Source organism: Etheostoma cragini, chromosome 15, assembly GCF_013103735.1.
Source record: "Etheostoma cragini isolate CJK2018 chromosome 15, CSU_Ecrag_1.0, whole genome shotgun sequence".
NCBI lineage: Eukaryota > Metazoa > Chordata > Actinopteri > Perciformes > Percidae > Etheostoma > Etheostoma cragini.
In genome coordinates, this window is record NC_048421.1 from 22,503,230 (window position 1) to 22,520,316 (window position 17,087).

At 41.9% G+C, this 17,087-nt stretch overlaps 2 protein-coding genes across 3 annotated transcripts in view; one reads left to right on the top strand and one right to left on the bottom strand.

Annotated features, from left to right (window-relative positions):
- Window positions 1–6,059, bottom strand: part of coil (coilin p80) — a 6,577-nt gene extending 518 nt beyond the window's left edge. Inside the window, exons 1-6 of one of the 2 annotated variants that reach the window (XM_034895037.1) lie at window positions 5,888–6,059; window positions 3,831–4,866; window positions 2,176–2,265; window positions 1,901–1,948; window positions 1,745–1,814; window positions 516–604 (exon numbers count right to left, since the gene is read on the bottom strand). In XM_034895037.1, coding sequence (XP_034750928.1) covers window positions 516–604; window positions 1,745–1,814; window positions 1,901–1,948; window positions 2,176–2,265; window positions 3,831–4,866; window positions 5,888–5,970 — 1,416 coding nt within the window. In that variant the 5' untranslated portion in view covers window positions 5,971–6,059. Of the gene's footprint in view, window positions 1–515; window positions 605–1,744; window positions 1,815–1,900; window positions 1,949–2,175; window positions 2,266–3,830; window positions 4,867–5,415; window positions 5,734–5,887 lie in introns of those variants that run through there. The other variant, XM_034895036.1, reaches the window with a different exon arrangement.
- An 888-nt stretch (window positions 6,060–6,947) lies between these two features.
- scpep1 (serine carboxypeptidase 1) lies at window positions 6,948–15,224 on the top strand. Its single transcript, XM_034895019.1, has 13 exons — window positions 6,948–7,182; window positions 7,412–7,536; window positions 8,466–8,555; window positions 9,297–9,452; window positions 10,648–10,722; window positions 11,874–11,946; window positions 12,091–12,128; window positions 12,210–12,338; window positions 13,013–13,097; window positions 13,206–13,319; window positions 13,638–13,775; window positions 14,189–14,352; window positions 15,012–15,224. Exons 1-13 carry the CDS (start codon window positions 7,122–7,124, stop codon window positions 15,093–15,095), a joined length of 1,332 nt encoding a protein of 443 aa, XP_034750910.1. The 5' UTR covers window positions 6,948–7,121; the 3' UTR covers window positions 15,096–15,224.
- The last annotated feature ends 1,863 nt before the right edge of the window (window positions 15,225–17,087 follow it).

Consider the following 17,087-nt stretch of genomic DNA (forward strand, 5'->3'; position numbering starts at 1 on the left):
CCCCCCCCCCCCACTTTCTCCTGTTTGGATGAAAAGAGGGGATCACAGGGTGAATGCGCTACTCAAAGTACAGCGAAGGGGGCTAAAAACCTTTGACTTTTCTACACACAGTGAGCCTCACTTCCCATAAAACCCCCTGTCAGACTAACGTTACGTCATATACACACGCTGCCCACGCTGCCCCTGTCTTAAACGGCAACGGTCGGCCTGTAATAATCATGTAAAAGGCAAACGGTGAAAGTCTAATTTTATATAACGCGGCAAAGAAGTTGTAGCTTTAACATCGCAACGTCCTGCGATGTGATTATACGTTTATATTAACAAACTATTGTGAAGCCCTATTTTAGAACTCCGCTTATCTGCTCCCTTTCTGAGAGCAAGAAGAGAAGATCGATATCAATCTATATGGATATGAATGAACTGATATTGATCCTTTTTGGTAAGAAAGCATAAGGTTGAATCATTCCTTTAAGACGTGTCGTTCAAGAGATTAGGAATAACTGGCTCAGGCTTACCCGAGAGCCTCTGGACACCGCGTACTCCACGCTCTCCGAGCCATCTGCGTTCTGGTAGACCAGGTCAAACTTGCCGGGCTCTACAGGAGCTGAGGGAGAAGAAGCATGTTAGGATTAATCACTAATGCATGGAACACGTTGGAAAATTCAGTGAGTTTGCCAAGTCAATTACATTTAAAATCCCCTGACTTTCAATGGAGAATTCCTCTGAAACTCCATATGCAGTGAGAAACCCATAATAACCCTAATACTGTATATCCATGCTACGCCTACAGTTATTTATCAATAGCTATTTTAACTAGGGCTGCAACTAACGATTATTTTCATAGTCAATTAATCTGTTGAGTATTTTCTTGATTAATCGATTAGTTGTTTGGTGTAAAATGTCGGAGAATGGTGAAAAATGATGATCAGTGTATCCCAAAATGACATCCTCATATGTCTAAAGATATCCAGTTCACTATCACAGAGGAGAGAAGAAACTAGAAGATATTCACATTTAACAAGCTGGAATCAAAGAATGTTAAAAATACTCAGACTTACCAATTATCTAAATAGTTGGCGATTAAATAAAAGTTGACAACTTATCGATTAATTGACTAATCTTCGCAGCTGTTATTCTAACATCCACTTATTTAGCTATTTGCAGTTCTTTCTGGTTCTGAATGGTCCCCCATTGTAAAAATGTCTTTTTCCTATAAAGCAGGTTGAGGAGCTGTACAAATGCTGAATAAGAATCAGTGGTCCGTGTTCAGAAACGTGCTGTCAGGACTTCTGTAAGGTCGTGATGTCCCAACTATACTGTATTCAGGTAGAAAGTGTGGCTACAGTGCCGGTCCTGTTATTCCCGGCTACAATACCGGTGCAGAGACTCCAAGGGTGCAGATGCGAAAGACCAGGAAACGCTGACCAATCAGAACAGACGGGACTTAAAGCGGATCGTTTCGGACAGCGGGTGAATACGGGTATATTCAGACAGTCGGTATATAAGAAAAACAATGTTTCCTGAACATTAAAGCATTGAAACATATTGTAGTAGAAACCCAAAATACAAGTACGAACCTGAAAATGAGCATGACACGGGGCCTGTAAAATACATTTTCCAGTCAAGCTTTGAGAGAAAAAACCTTGAGCTAGGGGTCACCCCGGCAAACGATCTTTTGAGTCTTGACATACTAACTTTGAAATATGATTAACATTGTAAGCGTCAGTGGTGACGTGACCCCTACCTTGAGAGGCATTCAGCAGTTGCAGCTCAATCTGTTTGGTGGTGAGGTCAAAGCTTACGATCCTTCCCTCCTAAAATGTAATTAACATGGTTGGTCAGTAGCGTGGCGACTCCAGGACGGCACTCTCTACAAAAGATCATAAAGGATTCCACTCACCTTATACTCCGATACCTCTGGTGTATAGCTCTCCGTTAGCTCCAGTAACTGGGAAAACACACACATGATTTATTGATGACTGTGTGTATCCACTACCAGAACATTTAAGAAATCTGGTACAGCTTCTCTGTTTGTTTTACGTTTTTGTCAATGAGTTGGATTTTCCCATTTTTGTTCCAAACTGAACAGTGCCAGCAAGCTAAACAGGAAGTAGGCATGCAGTTTCAATAACAGAGCAGAGAACACTGTAGCTAATAAAACTGGACTAGGCTTACCTTGAAGGCAATCTTCTGCCCCACCTGTGGAGGGGCGGCTAGCAGGGGCATGGAGCTGTAGTCCCGTTGGGGAGCAGCTTCTGCTGCGTTCTACGTACAAGAACCCAAGAGATTAATAATGCCTTTTCCATACACAGTATTGTTTACATGTACACAACAGACGTAATTGTGCTGCTATATAATAGGATAATGTGACAGATTTAATGACTAAACCACACCCCCAAACAGTGCTTGTCTAATCGTAGTTTAGCAACAGTAGCTAGGCAGGCCTGTTGGGATTTCGCCACATTTGGATGCTGTGTGCCTTGCCCGAGATTGTAGTAGGAGCAATATTTTTGCCTTGTTCACTTTCATTAATTATTTGGGCTTTGTTAACGCAGTGGAAATAAATATTGGCAAGGGTGTGATATTTCCCCCCCTCAATAGTGGAAGCTGATCCTCAGCTAATGTAATAAGTCTATGATTAAATTGTTACAACAAAAGACACTCAGCCTCAAAATTGTCCCCATTGAATCCCATTAAAACCCCTTTTTTTTAAATCCCCTTCCAATACAGCATAAAATCACGTCTTCTATTACATCGCGTTTTCAATAGTTAGCCCTGGATTGAAATGTTTTTAGTATTTTCCACCATATTGAGCGGTTTATCCTATGGGGCAAATACTATGCACCCGTCCTAAAACAACTCCACTGGAATCCCATCTTCCACCAGATCGCCTACAAAATCCTGGTCCTCACCTACAAAACCCTCCACCATCTGGCCCCCTCCTCCCTAACCGAGCTCCTCTCCCCCTACCAACCCTCACGGCCCCTTTAGATCCACCTCAGCCGGTCTCCTTTGCACCCACAAGTCCAACCTCCGCAGTGTTGGGGACAGAGCCTTCTCCTGGGCAGCTCCCAGGCTCTGGAACTCCCTCCCCCTAGAGATCCGCACCTCTGATTCCCTCACAATATTCCAGTCCCGCCTCAAGACCCATCTTTTCACCTCTACATACCCGTAACACTTTTCATCTGTGCCTAAATCTCGCCTTGTTCTGTTCAGTTTTGTCTTGTTCTGCATTGTTTAGGTTTTCTACCTCCTTGTAAAGCAACTCTGAGTCTGTGAAAAGTGCTATATAAATTCCATTTATTTTTATTATGTATTTGTGACATAACTTTCACTTCAGATTTTTGTATTCCCAAACACAGGGTTGAGTAATTTGACAGCAAACTAAACTTAACACTTCAGAACATGCACTTTTCTCAGCTTTCATTAAGCTCCTTGCTGTGCGTAGCCCAAATCCATCTACACTAACGCCAGTATCCTCCCTTCACCCCACATTTAAGACAAATATAAGTAGCCTATTTTATCTTGTCCTCGTTGCTTAAGGCTTAATTCCCTGATGTGAAAGCCCCCTTACTGCTTTATTTTCCAATATATTTTTGAGATATTTTGAATGTATCTGTGTTTCCCTACTCATAGGACAAATACAGGTAGGCCCACCATAAATTGGTGCATAAAAGTGTATCAGAATGCAGGATATTAGTCTTTGACTCACAAAAAACCCTGGGGGAGGACACCCACTCCCACACTTTAATTAGCCCCCCCCCCCAATAAATCATATGAAAAGTATCCTTCAACTAGCAACAAAATCTCACATATATATAGGTACATACCTGGAGGACCACTGACATGTTGGTCAGGGAATCAGTGTGACAGGCCGGCTCCGTGGCTCCGTTGTAGCGGAACTCAAAGCTGGCGCTGTGCCCTCTGCCGACCCCTCTGCCGACCCCTCTGCCTCTACCCCTTTCGTTCTGTCCAGGACCACCCTGGCTGGTCTGTCCTGGACCACCGTGGCTGGTCTGTCCTCGGCCTCGCCAAGACGGCTGACTGCCCAAATTGCGGCCCGGCTGCTGCACTGGCCGTCGGATAACCAGCTTGATCTCCTCTTCGCTGTCCGAACTACTAGACACCTCCATTTTATCTTTAGGGGCCACCGCTACGCTCGCAGCCTGTTTCTGTGCACCATTGATGGGCTGCTGGGCAGGAAGAGCCTGCTGAGACGTTGAGTTATCATCCAGTCTTCCTTTAGGGGTTGCGGAGGTTAAACCATTAGTTTTCTGCAGGCTTTTTACAGTGCTTGCCTCATCTGAAGAGGAGCTGCTTTCTAAGGAAGACGACGAAGGTGGGTGGGATTTCGTCTGGGAAGGTTTGGTGGTTGGAGGCGCCTTGGCGACAGCAGGGGTGGAGGAGGGTGTTTTGGGTGCCGGCTTTTGGGCAGCAGGTTTTTTAGGAGCTTTATCCTCATCACTACTGCTGCTACTGGAATCTGAAGAGGGGACAGTCTGTGTTTTTGCTTGGACCACTGGGGACTTCTTGGCGCTTTTAACTGGCTGCTCTACACTCGCTGGCTTTTTTTTGGGAGAAGCAACTGGTTTGGGGGTGACCGTCGGGCCATTTTCCTCTGCCTTCTTTCTTTTCTTCTTCTTTGTGGGTTTTTCTGGTGACTTCTTAGTCTTCTCATCACCTGACGCCTGCTCCAGGATCACCTTGCTCCTTTTTTTACTTCTTTTTTTCTTACATTCAACGCTCAGTCCATTTTCTCCTGCCCCATCCTCCTCAGTAGGCCTGGGTCTCTTCCTGCAGTTTTCACTTGCTGTATCTGGACAGCTCTTTTGCGTAGTCCCCTGAGCCAGACAGTCCACCTTCACCCTGGAAAATGAACAATAAATAATGAAGGAAGGAAGGAAGGAAGAAGGAAGGGTCAATCCGGTTCAGAAATATACTTTATGTCACCTTGGCAATAATATGAGGTTTACTGACCATAAATTCCAAAAATACATGTAAAACTAAAGTTGATAAGTTAGTGTTACATAGTGTTAAAAACGTCTAAAAAGGTGACAAACTCTTTTTTTTAATTGTTAAAAAAGGAACAAAACTTCATGATATTAACAATTCGACAGATAAAACAATATCAAAACATTAATAAAAGATATTTAAAAACGTGTTGCATGGTAAAAAGGTAAATACGTGGATTGTCAGTTGTTCTGGGGTAATTTAAACATTAAAAAAATGGGAACGTTGTGGGTCCGTGGTCCCACGGTGGAAGATATCGGGCCGAATAAGAAAGGATGCTCCATGTTTGTCTTTGCCTGGTGCCCCTACAACTTCACGGTTCCTGTTCGAGCTGAACAGAGAACTGCTAGCCACATACACCTGGTCATGTAAAGCCGGGTACATTAGCGATAGAAGCACGCGCACCTGAGGCTGTCGTTATCCCGCACCACATAGACGCTCTCGGTGTGCGGCAGGTAGCAGTCTTCTATGAAGAGGTTGAGGATGCTTCTGCGACTGAACTCAAACTTCTCTCTAATGACGCTCTCCACGTCCGCCACCACGCGACATGTGTTCAAGTCCACGAGCAGCCAGCACATGCGGCAGTCAACGACAGCCGGCGGCGGGTAGTCAAAGTATAAGCGCACGCGGATAAAGTTGTTACTGTGGGTAGCCATGGGTAGAACATCTAGCTAGCTAACCAAGGATGTATTATAGCTAGCTACCGTAACTCCACGCCGAAAACACCGCTTGTGTTCCGCCGGTGACAGGAATAGTATTTCCGACCGGGAGTTTCAGAACAAGAGCCCCCCGCGAAAACGAGATGATAGAGGTTTATCCTAATTAATACATTTGAATATTAAATACATCGGTCCATGGAATCACTAGTCAAACTCACCTGGGAAGAAACAAATACAGTTTCTGGACATCTTTCAAATTTAAAAACAATTTTGAAGAAACATTATTTAACCGGAAGTACATTATTAAAACCAACTCTTTCGCAACACTGCCCTCTGGTGGCGTGGAGACCAGACAAACGTCCGAATAGTCTGAAAGCAAGAAACCAGGGGAAATTGTAGTTCATTGAAATGCCTTCACTAGTAACAAAAAAAGCCCAAATAATGTAAACAAGCGGAGTTTTGGCCCACTCCTCAAAAATGACTGTTTCGGTTTACCTTGTCCCCATGACCAGAGAGCATTACTTTGCTCATGTATGCATTAGTTTAAAATTCGTGTATGTTTTATTCACTGTACCCACTGCATTATATATCCTAAACATAGACTGTATATATATTTAATATTAACGGTCTATGGTCCTAACATATTAAAAGCACACTGTCACTCCGCTATGTGACTCGAGTCCAGATTTGAGTCGCGCATGCGTTACTTTCCGACAAGTAGCCTAGCCAGATGCTAGATACTTTTGTAATATCAATAAAAAATGGAGCTACCAAACGAAGTTCGTTCCCTGCTGGCTACAAGTTAGCATCAAACATAACAAAGGCTGTCACTGGAATGGCGTTTCGAGCTAACGTTAGCAATTGTATTTAAAAAAGTTCCAAAACATTTTTCTGTTAATGTAGGCTACTGTTTGCTGCAGTCGGGTTGGGAAGATACGATTAATTTCAATGGTGTAGACTCCATATCAAGCTGTTTAATTTTCATTATTTGTCTCTGTGTAAAGTAGATCAAGACGGCCCTACTGTCTCTCAGCTCCCCCCCTCTCTTCCCCTGTCTCTAAAGAATTAATTAGGTCATTTCTATCATTTAGTATGCATGAGGCAACCCATTGTCCCCACTGGAAAGGTAACTGTTGTTCTTGCCTTTTGGTAACCCCCCTGCTTATTTCAGTATAACATGTTATGCCGTAAACCCATAGACCGTTAATATCAATATCATATTAACATCAATACAGTCAATGCGGAAACCGTTTAAATCTGAGCATGCGCGGATCAAATCTGCACTCGACTCACATCGGGAAGTGACAGACACTTTAAGAAAAGAAATGAAAAACATAACGCCGGTCAGCTGACCCCCGCGTGTGGTCATGTGATTTCTAGTAGCAGTAAATAAAGCCGTGCCTGACCAAACCGTGCCGTGTATCAGTTTAAAAAAAAAGTCTCGCTGTAACAATGGGCCGGGCTGAATCAGCATGCAGTTTGTTGTGTTTCCTGGCTATCCTCGTCAATGAAGGTATGATCTATGTATGTAACGTTAGTGCCTTAATTACAAGTGTAGTGTGTTGTAATAGACTATAACTTTACAGTCTGACATAACTAGCAAACAAAGGTTTCATATGTCCTCGTGCCTTAACTCATCTGGCTGCAAAACGAAAGTAACGTTGTCTTCTTCTGTTAACTTAATACTTTACTACGGTGACTGAATACGCACAACTGTGTCTGTATTGTAATCCCCGATGCAGGAGTCTCCAGTCCCCTGGCGGGTAAAGAAGCCTGGGGCTATGTGGAAGTGAGGAACGCGGCCCACATGTTCTGGTGGCTGTACCCTGCGGACAGCCCGAGCCGGCCTCTGGTTATGTGGCTGCAGGTAGGACCACATGATCAGATCCCCTTATTTCTGCTGACAACTTGAAGTCCACACCAAGACCTCTTCTCCAAGACTTCCTGCTTTGTCTTAGGTTTATTTTCCTAACTTACAGGAAGCTCCAGGATTCCAATAATTTATGAGTTATGAGTTGCTATTATTCTTTGCAGTGAACCCTCTGTCTGCTTGTATTATTGTCAAAGCTGCATCATTGTGGAAAAGTAGCTTAAAGAGGGCACCCCACTGATTTTTGCACAGTTTATTAGACATGGAAAGTACTACTGAAAAATCTCAAAATATCTATTATTATCTATTAAGTATCTCTGCTCGGGCCCAAAGCCTTTGTTAAAAGCTGGGGGGATAGAGTCTGACAGATGTGGTTTTTACCAGCCAGGGGTGTAACAAAAGATGCTTTTAAGTTGCATTCTGGGGACATGTATTCTTTTGGTGGCCGTAGGGCCACACTGATAGGACAAAGGCAATAGGAGAGCCACTTATACGCCATGAATCAAAAGTTACATCCAGTCATAAATAGCATGTATGCTAATCAGTCTGTCATCCCTGAACATACAATATTCAATTGCATCAGCAAGAATACGGTATAATGATGAATGGTTAGCAGGTTAATGGTCACTCACTCATTCACACAGCTTTTTGCAGCACACTCAGACGTTGCTCTGGTCTCTGTTAACAAGCTGGGTGACAGTTGCAAAGTAGCTGATTTAAAAAAAAAAAAAAAAAAAAAAACTGGCTTATGAAGTAAGGTGTTTAGAACTGTACGAGCCAACCCTTTAAATCTGGGTAAAAGACTGGAATTGTCTTATATTATTTCTCCTATACTTGTAAATAATAGCTATTTACTGTCTATTCAGTACATATATGAAGTTTGCTGTATTAAATAGGCTGCATGATGGGGATGTTTGTGTCTTCAGGGTGGACCAGGAGGCTCAGGAAGTGGCTTTGGGAACTTTGAGGAGATTGGCCCTTTGAACAGGGACCTGGAGGCCAGAAAGACGAGCTGGGTAAGAACGTTGCAAAGTAATCTGCCTTTTGTTGCCCCTGCTGTTTAGTGATCAGAAAACACTACTTTGGAGCACTTCAGAGCTTAGTTGAACAGTTGTGACTGTGATTCACTTTGGTTGAGTCTTTTCCTGCATTGGGTGTGTTTCAGCAGAGCTGGGTGATTTTGGAAAAATCAAATCTCGCTATATTTCTAACCAGATAAATCAATATTGCGCCAATATTGTAGGGTTGACTCTTGGTGCTTTCACAATATCTTGACGCAGTTTTATTTTTGATAAATACTCATCAGTAATGTGGATATGATGACCGAGTGGATAAAAGCAAAACATTGAATGGCTAGAACAGTCTAGTAAGTTAAAAAAATGACATCCCTTTACTGCAATGTAGCCTTTAAAATCAGGAAAAGACAATATCTGTGTCATGTTACAATATCAAAAATTTAAGACAAAATCTAGCCACAAAAAAAAAAGACATCAGTATATTGCCCAGCCCTTTGTTGCAGTCCTTTTAAGTACACCCCTTGCCGCATACTATTGCTTTTGTAACTTTCAGGATGGTATTGTGTTGTAACAATGATTTTAATGGAGGAAAACATGCAGGTTTACTTAATAAGGGTTCAGGGACCCTGAGGCAGTCAGGAAGGGTAAAGTTTAAAAAGCCTTTATTACAGTTTTGGCCGGTAAGGCCTTTGTCTGGTCAAGTCTAACATACTGATATATTGTGTGTGTTGGTTCTTCCAGGTGCAGGCAGCCAGTGTGTTGTTTGTAGACAACCCTGTAGGCACTGGCTTCAGCTACACTGACAAGCCCGACGGCTATGCTACCAATGTGGCCACGGTGGCCTCCGACATGCTGGTGCTGCTCCAGCACTTCTTTAAAGAGAGGGCAGAGTACCAGGTATGTCAGCTGGATGATGTTTTATATTACTCTACGGAACATGTTGGCTCTGCTTTGTTTTATTGGCATTATTGTCTGGGCTAACACCGCCTAAAACACATTCCTGCTAATAGAATTGCTACAACTGCAATTTTTGGAGGGACATGAATTGGTGATTTTATCAGGTTAGATTGGGACACGTCAAACATTTATGTGGCCAATAATTTTATCCCAATTTGCAGTATCACTGATGATATACTGAGGGAACAAACATAAATTGAGGTAAAATTAAATAAATTAAAGCAAATTTAAAATAGTAGTTTATTGTAACATTGTCTTACCAGTCAACAGCCTGGCTAGGCTGCTTAACCCTTGTGTTGTCTTCCTGTGAAAATCAATACTTTTGTCCCTTTTTTCAACACTTCTGATGCTTTTTTTCAATGTTTGTCACTTTTTTTTGACGTTTTCAACACTATGTAACTTTAGTTTTACAGCTATTTTAGGATTTTATGGTCAATAAACCTTGTTTATAGAAAATTATACCTAAAGTTTTAGTTAGAAAACAAGAAATTAGGAATTATTTAGTCTAAAATTAAAGGAATGTATGTTGATGGATAATCACAGACGGATATATGCCAACTTCTACTCAACAGTATTTCAAAAACACTTTAATATGAAACCCCAAAATTATTGAAAGTAGAGATTTGTACTTGCCAAAGAGCGTTGTGTGGAATCAATCATGTTATTTTGGGGAGTTAATAGGAACATTGAAATAAGAAAATGGGTCAATTTGACCCAAGGACAACATGAGAGCTAATGTTTGTTAGCTAGCTGTTAAATGTTACTTAAAAAACACCAGAGCAATGAAGAACATGACTAGCAATAAACGACCTCACAGAAAGGATAAAAAAAACAAGTAGCTAAATAGTTTTAAACAGTCATTCTTCAGATGTAACTGTGTCTAAACAAACCTATTTTTTTATTTTAAAGTGAATGCCGCATTTGATAGAAAACAGGCACATTCTGAGCTTTAGTTATGGCTAACAGTTAGCTAACTTGCCTAGCTAGCTAATCTCAGCATGCTAGCCTAGAGAAGCATGTAAGCCCTGTTTTCTTCTATAAATACTATCTTCTCAGTCTTAAGTGCAATGATGTCAGCCCCGACTTTTTATTCTTTCACCAAATATTGTTATGATTATTATGTCATTTTTTGCAGAGCAATCCCTTCTACATCTTCTCCGAGTCGTATGGAGGGAAGATGGCAGCTGCTATTTCCTTGGAGCTCACCAAGGTGAATGTTACTTCTCTTTTCCACTTCCCCTTCAGCTCCATGTTAGCTCACTGGTATTGGAAAGTCCCCATGTCATACAGCTGTCATATGACAGTTGAGTCAGCAAAAAAGAAAAAAAACAACCCAAAGAAGAATGTGATTACTTTCGTGCAAGTCAGCAATTTCAGGTTCAGGTCCAGGTTATTTTATTGGTACCCATAGGTTAACTAGGTTTACAGTCTAAGAGGCAGGACCTCCTTAACTCTTTGTAGGCCACCACATAACATGCAAACACCAAACATTAAAACATATTTAATGGATAAAAAGGACTAGAAAACTGTACATGCCCAAAGTGCTTGTGCGTTTTGTGCAAGTAATTCTTCAGTTTGTTCGACAGATTCATTGCCGCTGGGATTTTTGAATCTTGTAGTTTTACAACCGGGGACGTTTAGCCTCCGTCCTGAATGGAGATACTGGTATCCCCTATTCAAAGGGTGTAGGCTATCTCCTAAGATGACCATAGCTATCTGCTGTAGTTAGCATACAGTGTTGTGGGGTGAAGCTGTGGCTCCCCAGTCAGCTTACTTGAACATCTTACAATTTGATTTAGCCCATTCTTGTGTTTAACTAAAACACACCCAAACCATGACGCAAAAGAGAAAGATATGATGGATTCCATAAAGGCATGACAAAATGTCATCATTGTCCTTTTTTTTTTCACACAGCTTCACAATTCTCATGGAAATTTAATTTAGAGTCAATAATTGTCCCTAGATATTTATAGGATTCCTCTTGATCCACTAGTTGACAAGTTATAGTTATGGCCTTCATGTGCTGGACATTTACCAAAATCAATGTACATATCCCGTGTTTTGGATACGTTCAATTAAAGGTTTGTTAGTTGTGTGTTAAAAGAAGATGGAATTACTTTTTCTGTAGTTCCTGTCAACAGTATCTGCATAGGGTTCCAGAAGCTAGCCCTGTATTACTTTAGAAACAATCACTACATAGCTTTAGTAAATCCTGAATTTGCCACAGCAAGCCATTGACAGTGACTGGATCCGGACCTCTGACTTTTGTGATTGTAATTTGAATGTCCATGCACCCTTGAAAGAAGAGAGGTCAACACCTTGTAAAATAACTCTGTGTGTTGGTTTCTCTTGTCTGTCCAGGCCATAGCAAAAAGGACAGTGATATGCAACTTTGCTGGTGTGGCACTTGGGGACTCTTGGATTTCCCCACTGGGTCAGTATCAGTCAGTCCAACATTGCAATCTTTGTATATGCTCATCACAAACGACACTACACAGACTAACAGACTACATTTTAAAAGACAGTTTGAATTGCTCCACCAGACTGATATTTGATAAGACTTCTGCTTCCTCCACAGACTCTGTCATGACCTGGGGACCATACCTTTACACTACTGTAAGTTTTATATTACAAATGTGTGTGCGCTGAAGCTGGTGTGTTGAGTTTCCATCTGACCGTGGCTCCTTTGCTGTGTAGTCGCTGCTGGATGATTACGGCCTGGCGGACGTCAGCAGCGCCGCGGAGGCGGTGAAGCAAGCTGTGGAGCAGGAGCAGTTTGACAAAGCCACAGAGCTGTGGTCCGTGGCTGAGACGGTGGTGGAGCAGGTGAGTACAACATGGGAGGATCCACAGGGTCACTTTCTCGTTAGTTTCACCTTGCCAGAACGTCGTCCACGTAACATTCCGGGATGGGAGAAAAATGGGTGCAGGGACCCACTACTACGTATATTGCATAAAATTAAGTTGCATAATAAACTTGGCCTACAATAACGTGTAGGGCGGCTTAAAGCCTGCATACTTTTTTTTGCATAGACTACTTAGCTAATAACATTTGAATTTTTGGCATGATTTTATACATCATCTTTTAATGTAGAGACTACCTTTTACCTATAGGCCGGTAGGGGTGGGAATCACCAGAGGCCTCACGATACAATATCATCACGATACTTAGGTCACAATACGATATTATTGCGATTTTTACATCTGTTTCATCTAAAAAGATACATTTCTTTGTTTACAGTACTTCAATTTTATGCTGCAAAATGGGATTGTCAAGCAGACAAACTGACCAACAAATATATAATAAAAGATTGATACTACTTTTGCGTATCGATATAGTATTGCCAGAGAAAATATCGCAATACTATGTTGTATCGATCCCCCCGACATTTGTTAACACATTGTGCTGATTGTAATTTTCTCCATATTGCTGCGTACCGTCATTCTAGCCCACTGGGCGTCATGTGGTTTAATGTGGCCTGCGTTTTCTTTCATGTCAGAACACCAATGGAGTGAACTTCTACAACATCCTGACCCAGGACACGGACGACAAACGCACCTCTGTAGCAGGAGAAGACTTCATCGGTAAGACGTGCACTCTGTAATAACCGCTCATTGGATTAGGCGAGATGGAATGGGGTCATTACATGACTCTGAATGTGAAAGCTTGAACCAATGTTCTTTCTCCGCCAGCTCTGCAGACACGTCGCCATATTCGACCCCTCCACCGCCAATCACTGAGTGAGCTGATGAATGGACCAATCAGGAAGAAACTGGGCATCATCCCCCAAAATGTCACATGGGGAGGTACATTGATCTCCACATTTGAGTCCCTTCAGCTTTAGTTTGACAGACATTCTTAAGACTGTTTCCTTGCGGGGGCACCTGGTTGTCTCACCTGGTTTAGTGTGCGCCCCACGTGCATGGGCTTGGTCCATGTCGCTGCAGGATGGGTTCCGACCTGCAGCCCTTTGCTGCATGTCGTCCCCCCCCTTCCAACTTTCCTGTCTTAATCTGTCCTATCAATAGTGGCAATAAAAGCCAAAAAAAATCTGTAAAAAAAACTAAAGTATTTCTTTACCTATACAAATGGTTGATATGGTTCTCGCTCTCCTGTGTGTCCAGGCCAGGCAGGGAACGTGTTCAGCAACATGGCGGGAGACTTCATGAGGCCTGTGGTGGATATAGTGGACCAGCTGCTGACCGCTGGAGTCAACGTCACCATCTACAATGGACAGCTGGATCTCATAGTGGACACCATGGGTACCTTACTCAGTGCATTACCTTCTGTTCAGCTTTATCAGCAGTGGTGTAAACCCATCCACATATTTAAAGGTCCCATATTGTAAAATGTGAGATTTCCATGTCTTTTGAACTATTATAAAGCAGACCAAGGTGCTGTACAACTAATGTAAAAGAATCAAAATTCTAAAATCACATAAAATGCACTAAGAACAGGCGCTAAAACGGAGAGTTTCAGACAAAGGGTGAATAAAAGTATATTCAGATGGATAGTATGAGATAAATTATGTGGTTTTGGAACATAAAGGCATGTAAGCATGTTCTAGAAGAAACCCAAAATACAAGCATGAACCTGAAAATGAGGATGATATGGGACCTCTAATACATTTGGGAAAGAGCCAAAGATCAAACCTGATCTCTATTTCCTGTCACAGGTCAGGAGCTGTGGGTGAAGAAGCTGAAGTGGGAGGGGCTACCCGGGTTTAACAAGCTGAGGTGGACCCCCGTGGATGACCCGACCTCCCCGGGCGTCACTGGCGCTTTCTGCAAGACTTACAAGAACTTCTCCTTCTATTGGATCCTCAAAGCCGGACACATGGTAAGACTCTGGCTAAAATGATGTGTTTCACACAGGAGTGTTCGTCCTGTTGGTATGTACATTCAATTCAAGTTAATAATAGTCTCAAATCATAACTGTGAGACAAACTTGGACAATAAAGTGGCGAAATGCAAAAGCATGTAGAAATTCTCTTTTGAATTTTAATATTTCGAATATGGGATGCATCGATCTTCACTTAAACAATTCACAATGGCGGCATGATGTTAGATGTAGTCCCGCATTGCCGACCTTCCTCCACAGCTCTGCGGGGGAATGTCTAGCTAGTCCCCATAGCGTTCCGGGATGGGAGAAAAATGTGCTCTGGATAATTGGCATTTCCTTTAAACCAATCACAATTGTCACGGGCGGGGCTAAACTCCGCACAGTCTGTATGGATTTAGCCTGCGGAGATCGGAGGAGCATTTAACAAAAGTCCTCAGAAATCAAGAGTTTAAAATTCCAACACAAAGAAAGTCATGATGTCATGGTCATGGACATTAGATGTCAAACATTTGGCGACATAGCGATGCTGCAATAAATTAATGTAGTAATGAGCGGGAATTATTAGATAACGGATGAGGACTTTAGAAAAGGAATTAGTTATACAAGCAGCAAAAGAATTAAGTAGAATTTCAACAAAGTCTTTTCCCGTGTCCCAGATTCCCTCAGACCAGGGGCCGATGGCTTTGCAGATGCTGAAGATGATCACCCAGCAGGATTGGCGCCAAAAGGAATGGCTCTGACAATCCCGATAGTCACCGGAACTGACCCTCTTTTGTCTCTGCTTAACCAAATGAAGACTCTCAGTGCTCTGCTTACAGCAATGATCTGTCACTTTCAGCGATAACAATAAAGACACTTTTCTTTTTAGTTCACGCTGCCGTGGCTTCTTCTCCACAACGGTATCAAAGTGTTCAAAGATGCTTGTTGTTATTCTTAATATTTGTCTGAGAAGCCTATTGTTTTCTTTTTCATTCTTGAATGAAAGGATTCTAATAAGCCAAGTCTTTAACATTGTGCATGGACAACTGTTTTACATCACTCTTCAAGGGGACATTGTGTTGCATACATGGTGTGGTATGGCTTGTTTGGTCACTATATGAATCACCTTTATGGTTCTGCAAGAGTTATCGACAGCCATACAGCAGCTCTTTGTGGCTGGGCATGTTCAGCATGCTAACAATGCAGTGTTTAGCTGGTATACCAGGGTTTCCGCAGGGGTCTTTAAAGTCTAAAATTAAAAATTCCAAATTTGTAGGTCTTAAAGTGTTGTGTTCTACGTCTTTAGGCATTTAAACCGGTCTTCATTTTTTAAATTATTCCATTTAATATGTTGTTGTAGGTCTTTCTTTCGCTCAACCAAACATTATTCCATGTCGCTTTTATTCAATTTGAATTTACATTTCAAGTACGTTTGACTTTGTTCTTTAATGTTGTGATATTGGTTTTAAATTTCATTCATAAATCTCTTAAAAAGGTCTTAAATTTGACACAGGCAGAAACCATGTATAATGTTTGGCATCTTCTAATTTAATTTAATAACTTTGATTTAATAATTCTGACTTTAAACTCAACATTTTTTTCACATGTGGCCCTAATCCTCTACCGTAGGTAATAAAACAAAAACATTGGACATGTCAATGACCTCATGGTGGTGTTAATGTTTCCTTGTTGAGTGATCCCAAAAGATTTAGCCACACTAGCGGTATTGATCTAGGACAGCGGTCTTTAAAGTTTTAAGGCAAGGACCCCTTAAATTAAGGACAAGGAGCAGGGACCCCATACTACATATATAAATATAAAAAATGTTAATGCTTTTTATTTTTTTTACCAATAGCTTGATTTATATTTGCTAACAATAGGTTGGATTCATGATAAGACATTTTAATTTTTTTTTTAAATTTTAATTGCAATAATTTGGTGGTCCCCAGGCCCCCTGAGGGCCCTGGACCCCGTTGAAGATCTCCGCTGTAGGAAAAGCAATTTCTTAGTCGGTCCCCCTCTTTATTTCAAACTGTAATTGTCATAAAACTTGTATTAACTTCAACGATGCTATTGCTCTTGATCTAGTTTGACTACTTTAATATAAGCCCAAACCTGTACATCAGCCTCATTTTACTGAATGTTCAAAGCTATTTAGCACATGCTAGCATGCTAAACTACGATGGTGTACATGGAAAACATACATGCTAAACGTTAACATTGAGTTTGTGAGCATGCTAATGTTAGCAAACAGCCAGACTGAGCTGCTAGCATGGCTGTAGATACAGTACGTGGAGGCCCAGATACACTAGCTTTTTAACGAACGTGTAGAAAAACGGCAGCAGCGTGAACAGCATTGTTTACATACTTGCTTGCGTACTTTGCGTGTACCTGGAGGATTAAAAGTACAGTGTGTCCACCAGGGGCAGATCAGGGCTGTATTGTCCCCGTCCGACACCGGAAAATTTTCTCGGCTACAGTGTGGAACAGCTGCTGACCTGCCTATTGTCCTATTGTCCCCCGATTCACGAAAGACACGCAGGGCACTGGCACCCATCTTATGAACACGTAGTTAAAGGCAAGTATATCTGGGCCTTTACAGTTCTGGAACTTGAGTCCGTACCAAACTGTGCCAGACCATTTGCATTTGGATAAGTGAAAACTCAGCTGGGGACCTAGAATATCTGCACTGAGACATTTGGTCTCTTTACTATTGAGCTAAAAAACTAATTGGAGGCTATTAAAGTGCGTGA

Coding starts and splice junctions, on each gene's coding strand:
- scpep1 (XM_034895019.1), top strand. CDS start 7,122: ATGGGCCGGGCTGAATCAGCATGCAGTTTGTTGTGTTTCCTGGCTATC. Junction 12,339..13,012: donor CTGAGACGGTGGTGGAGCAG/GTGAGTACAACA, acceptor CTTTCATGTCAG/AACACCAATGGAGTGAACTT. Junction 14,353..15,011: donor TCCTCAAAGCCGGACACATG/GTAAGACTCTGG, acceptor CCCGTGTCCCAG/ATTCCCTCAGACCAGGGGCC.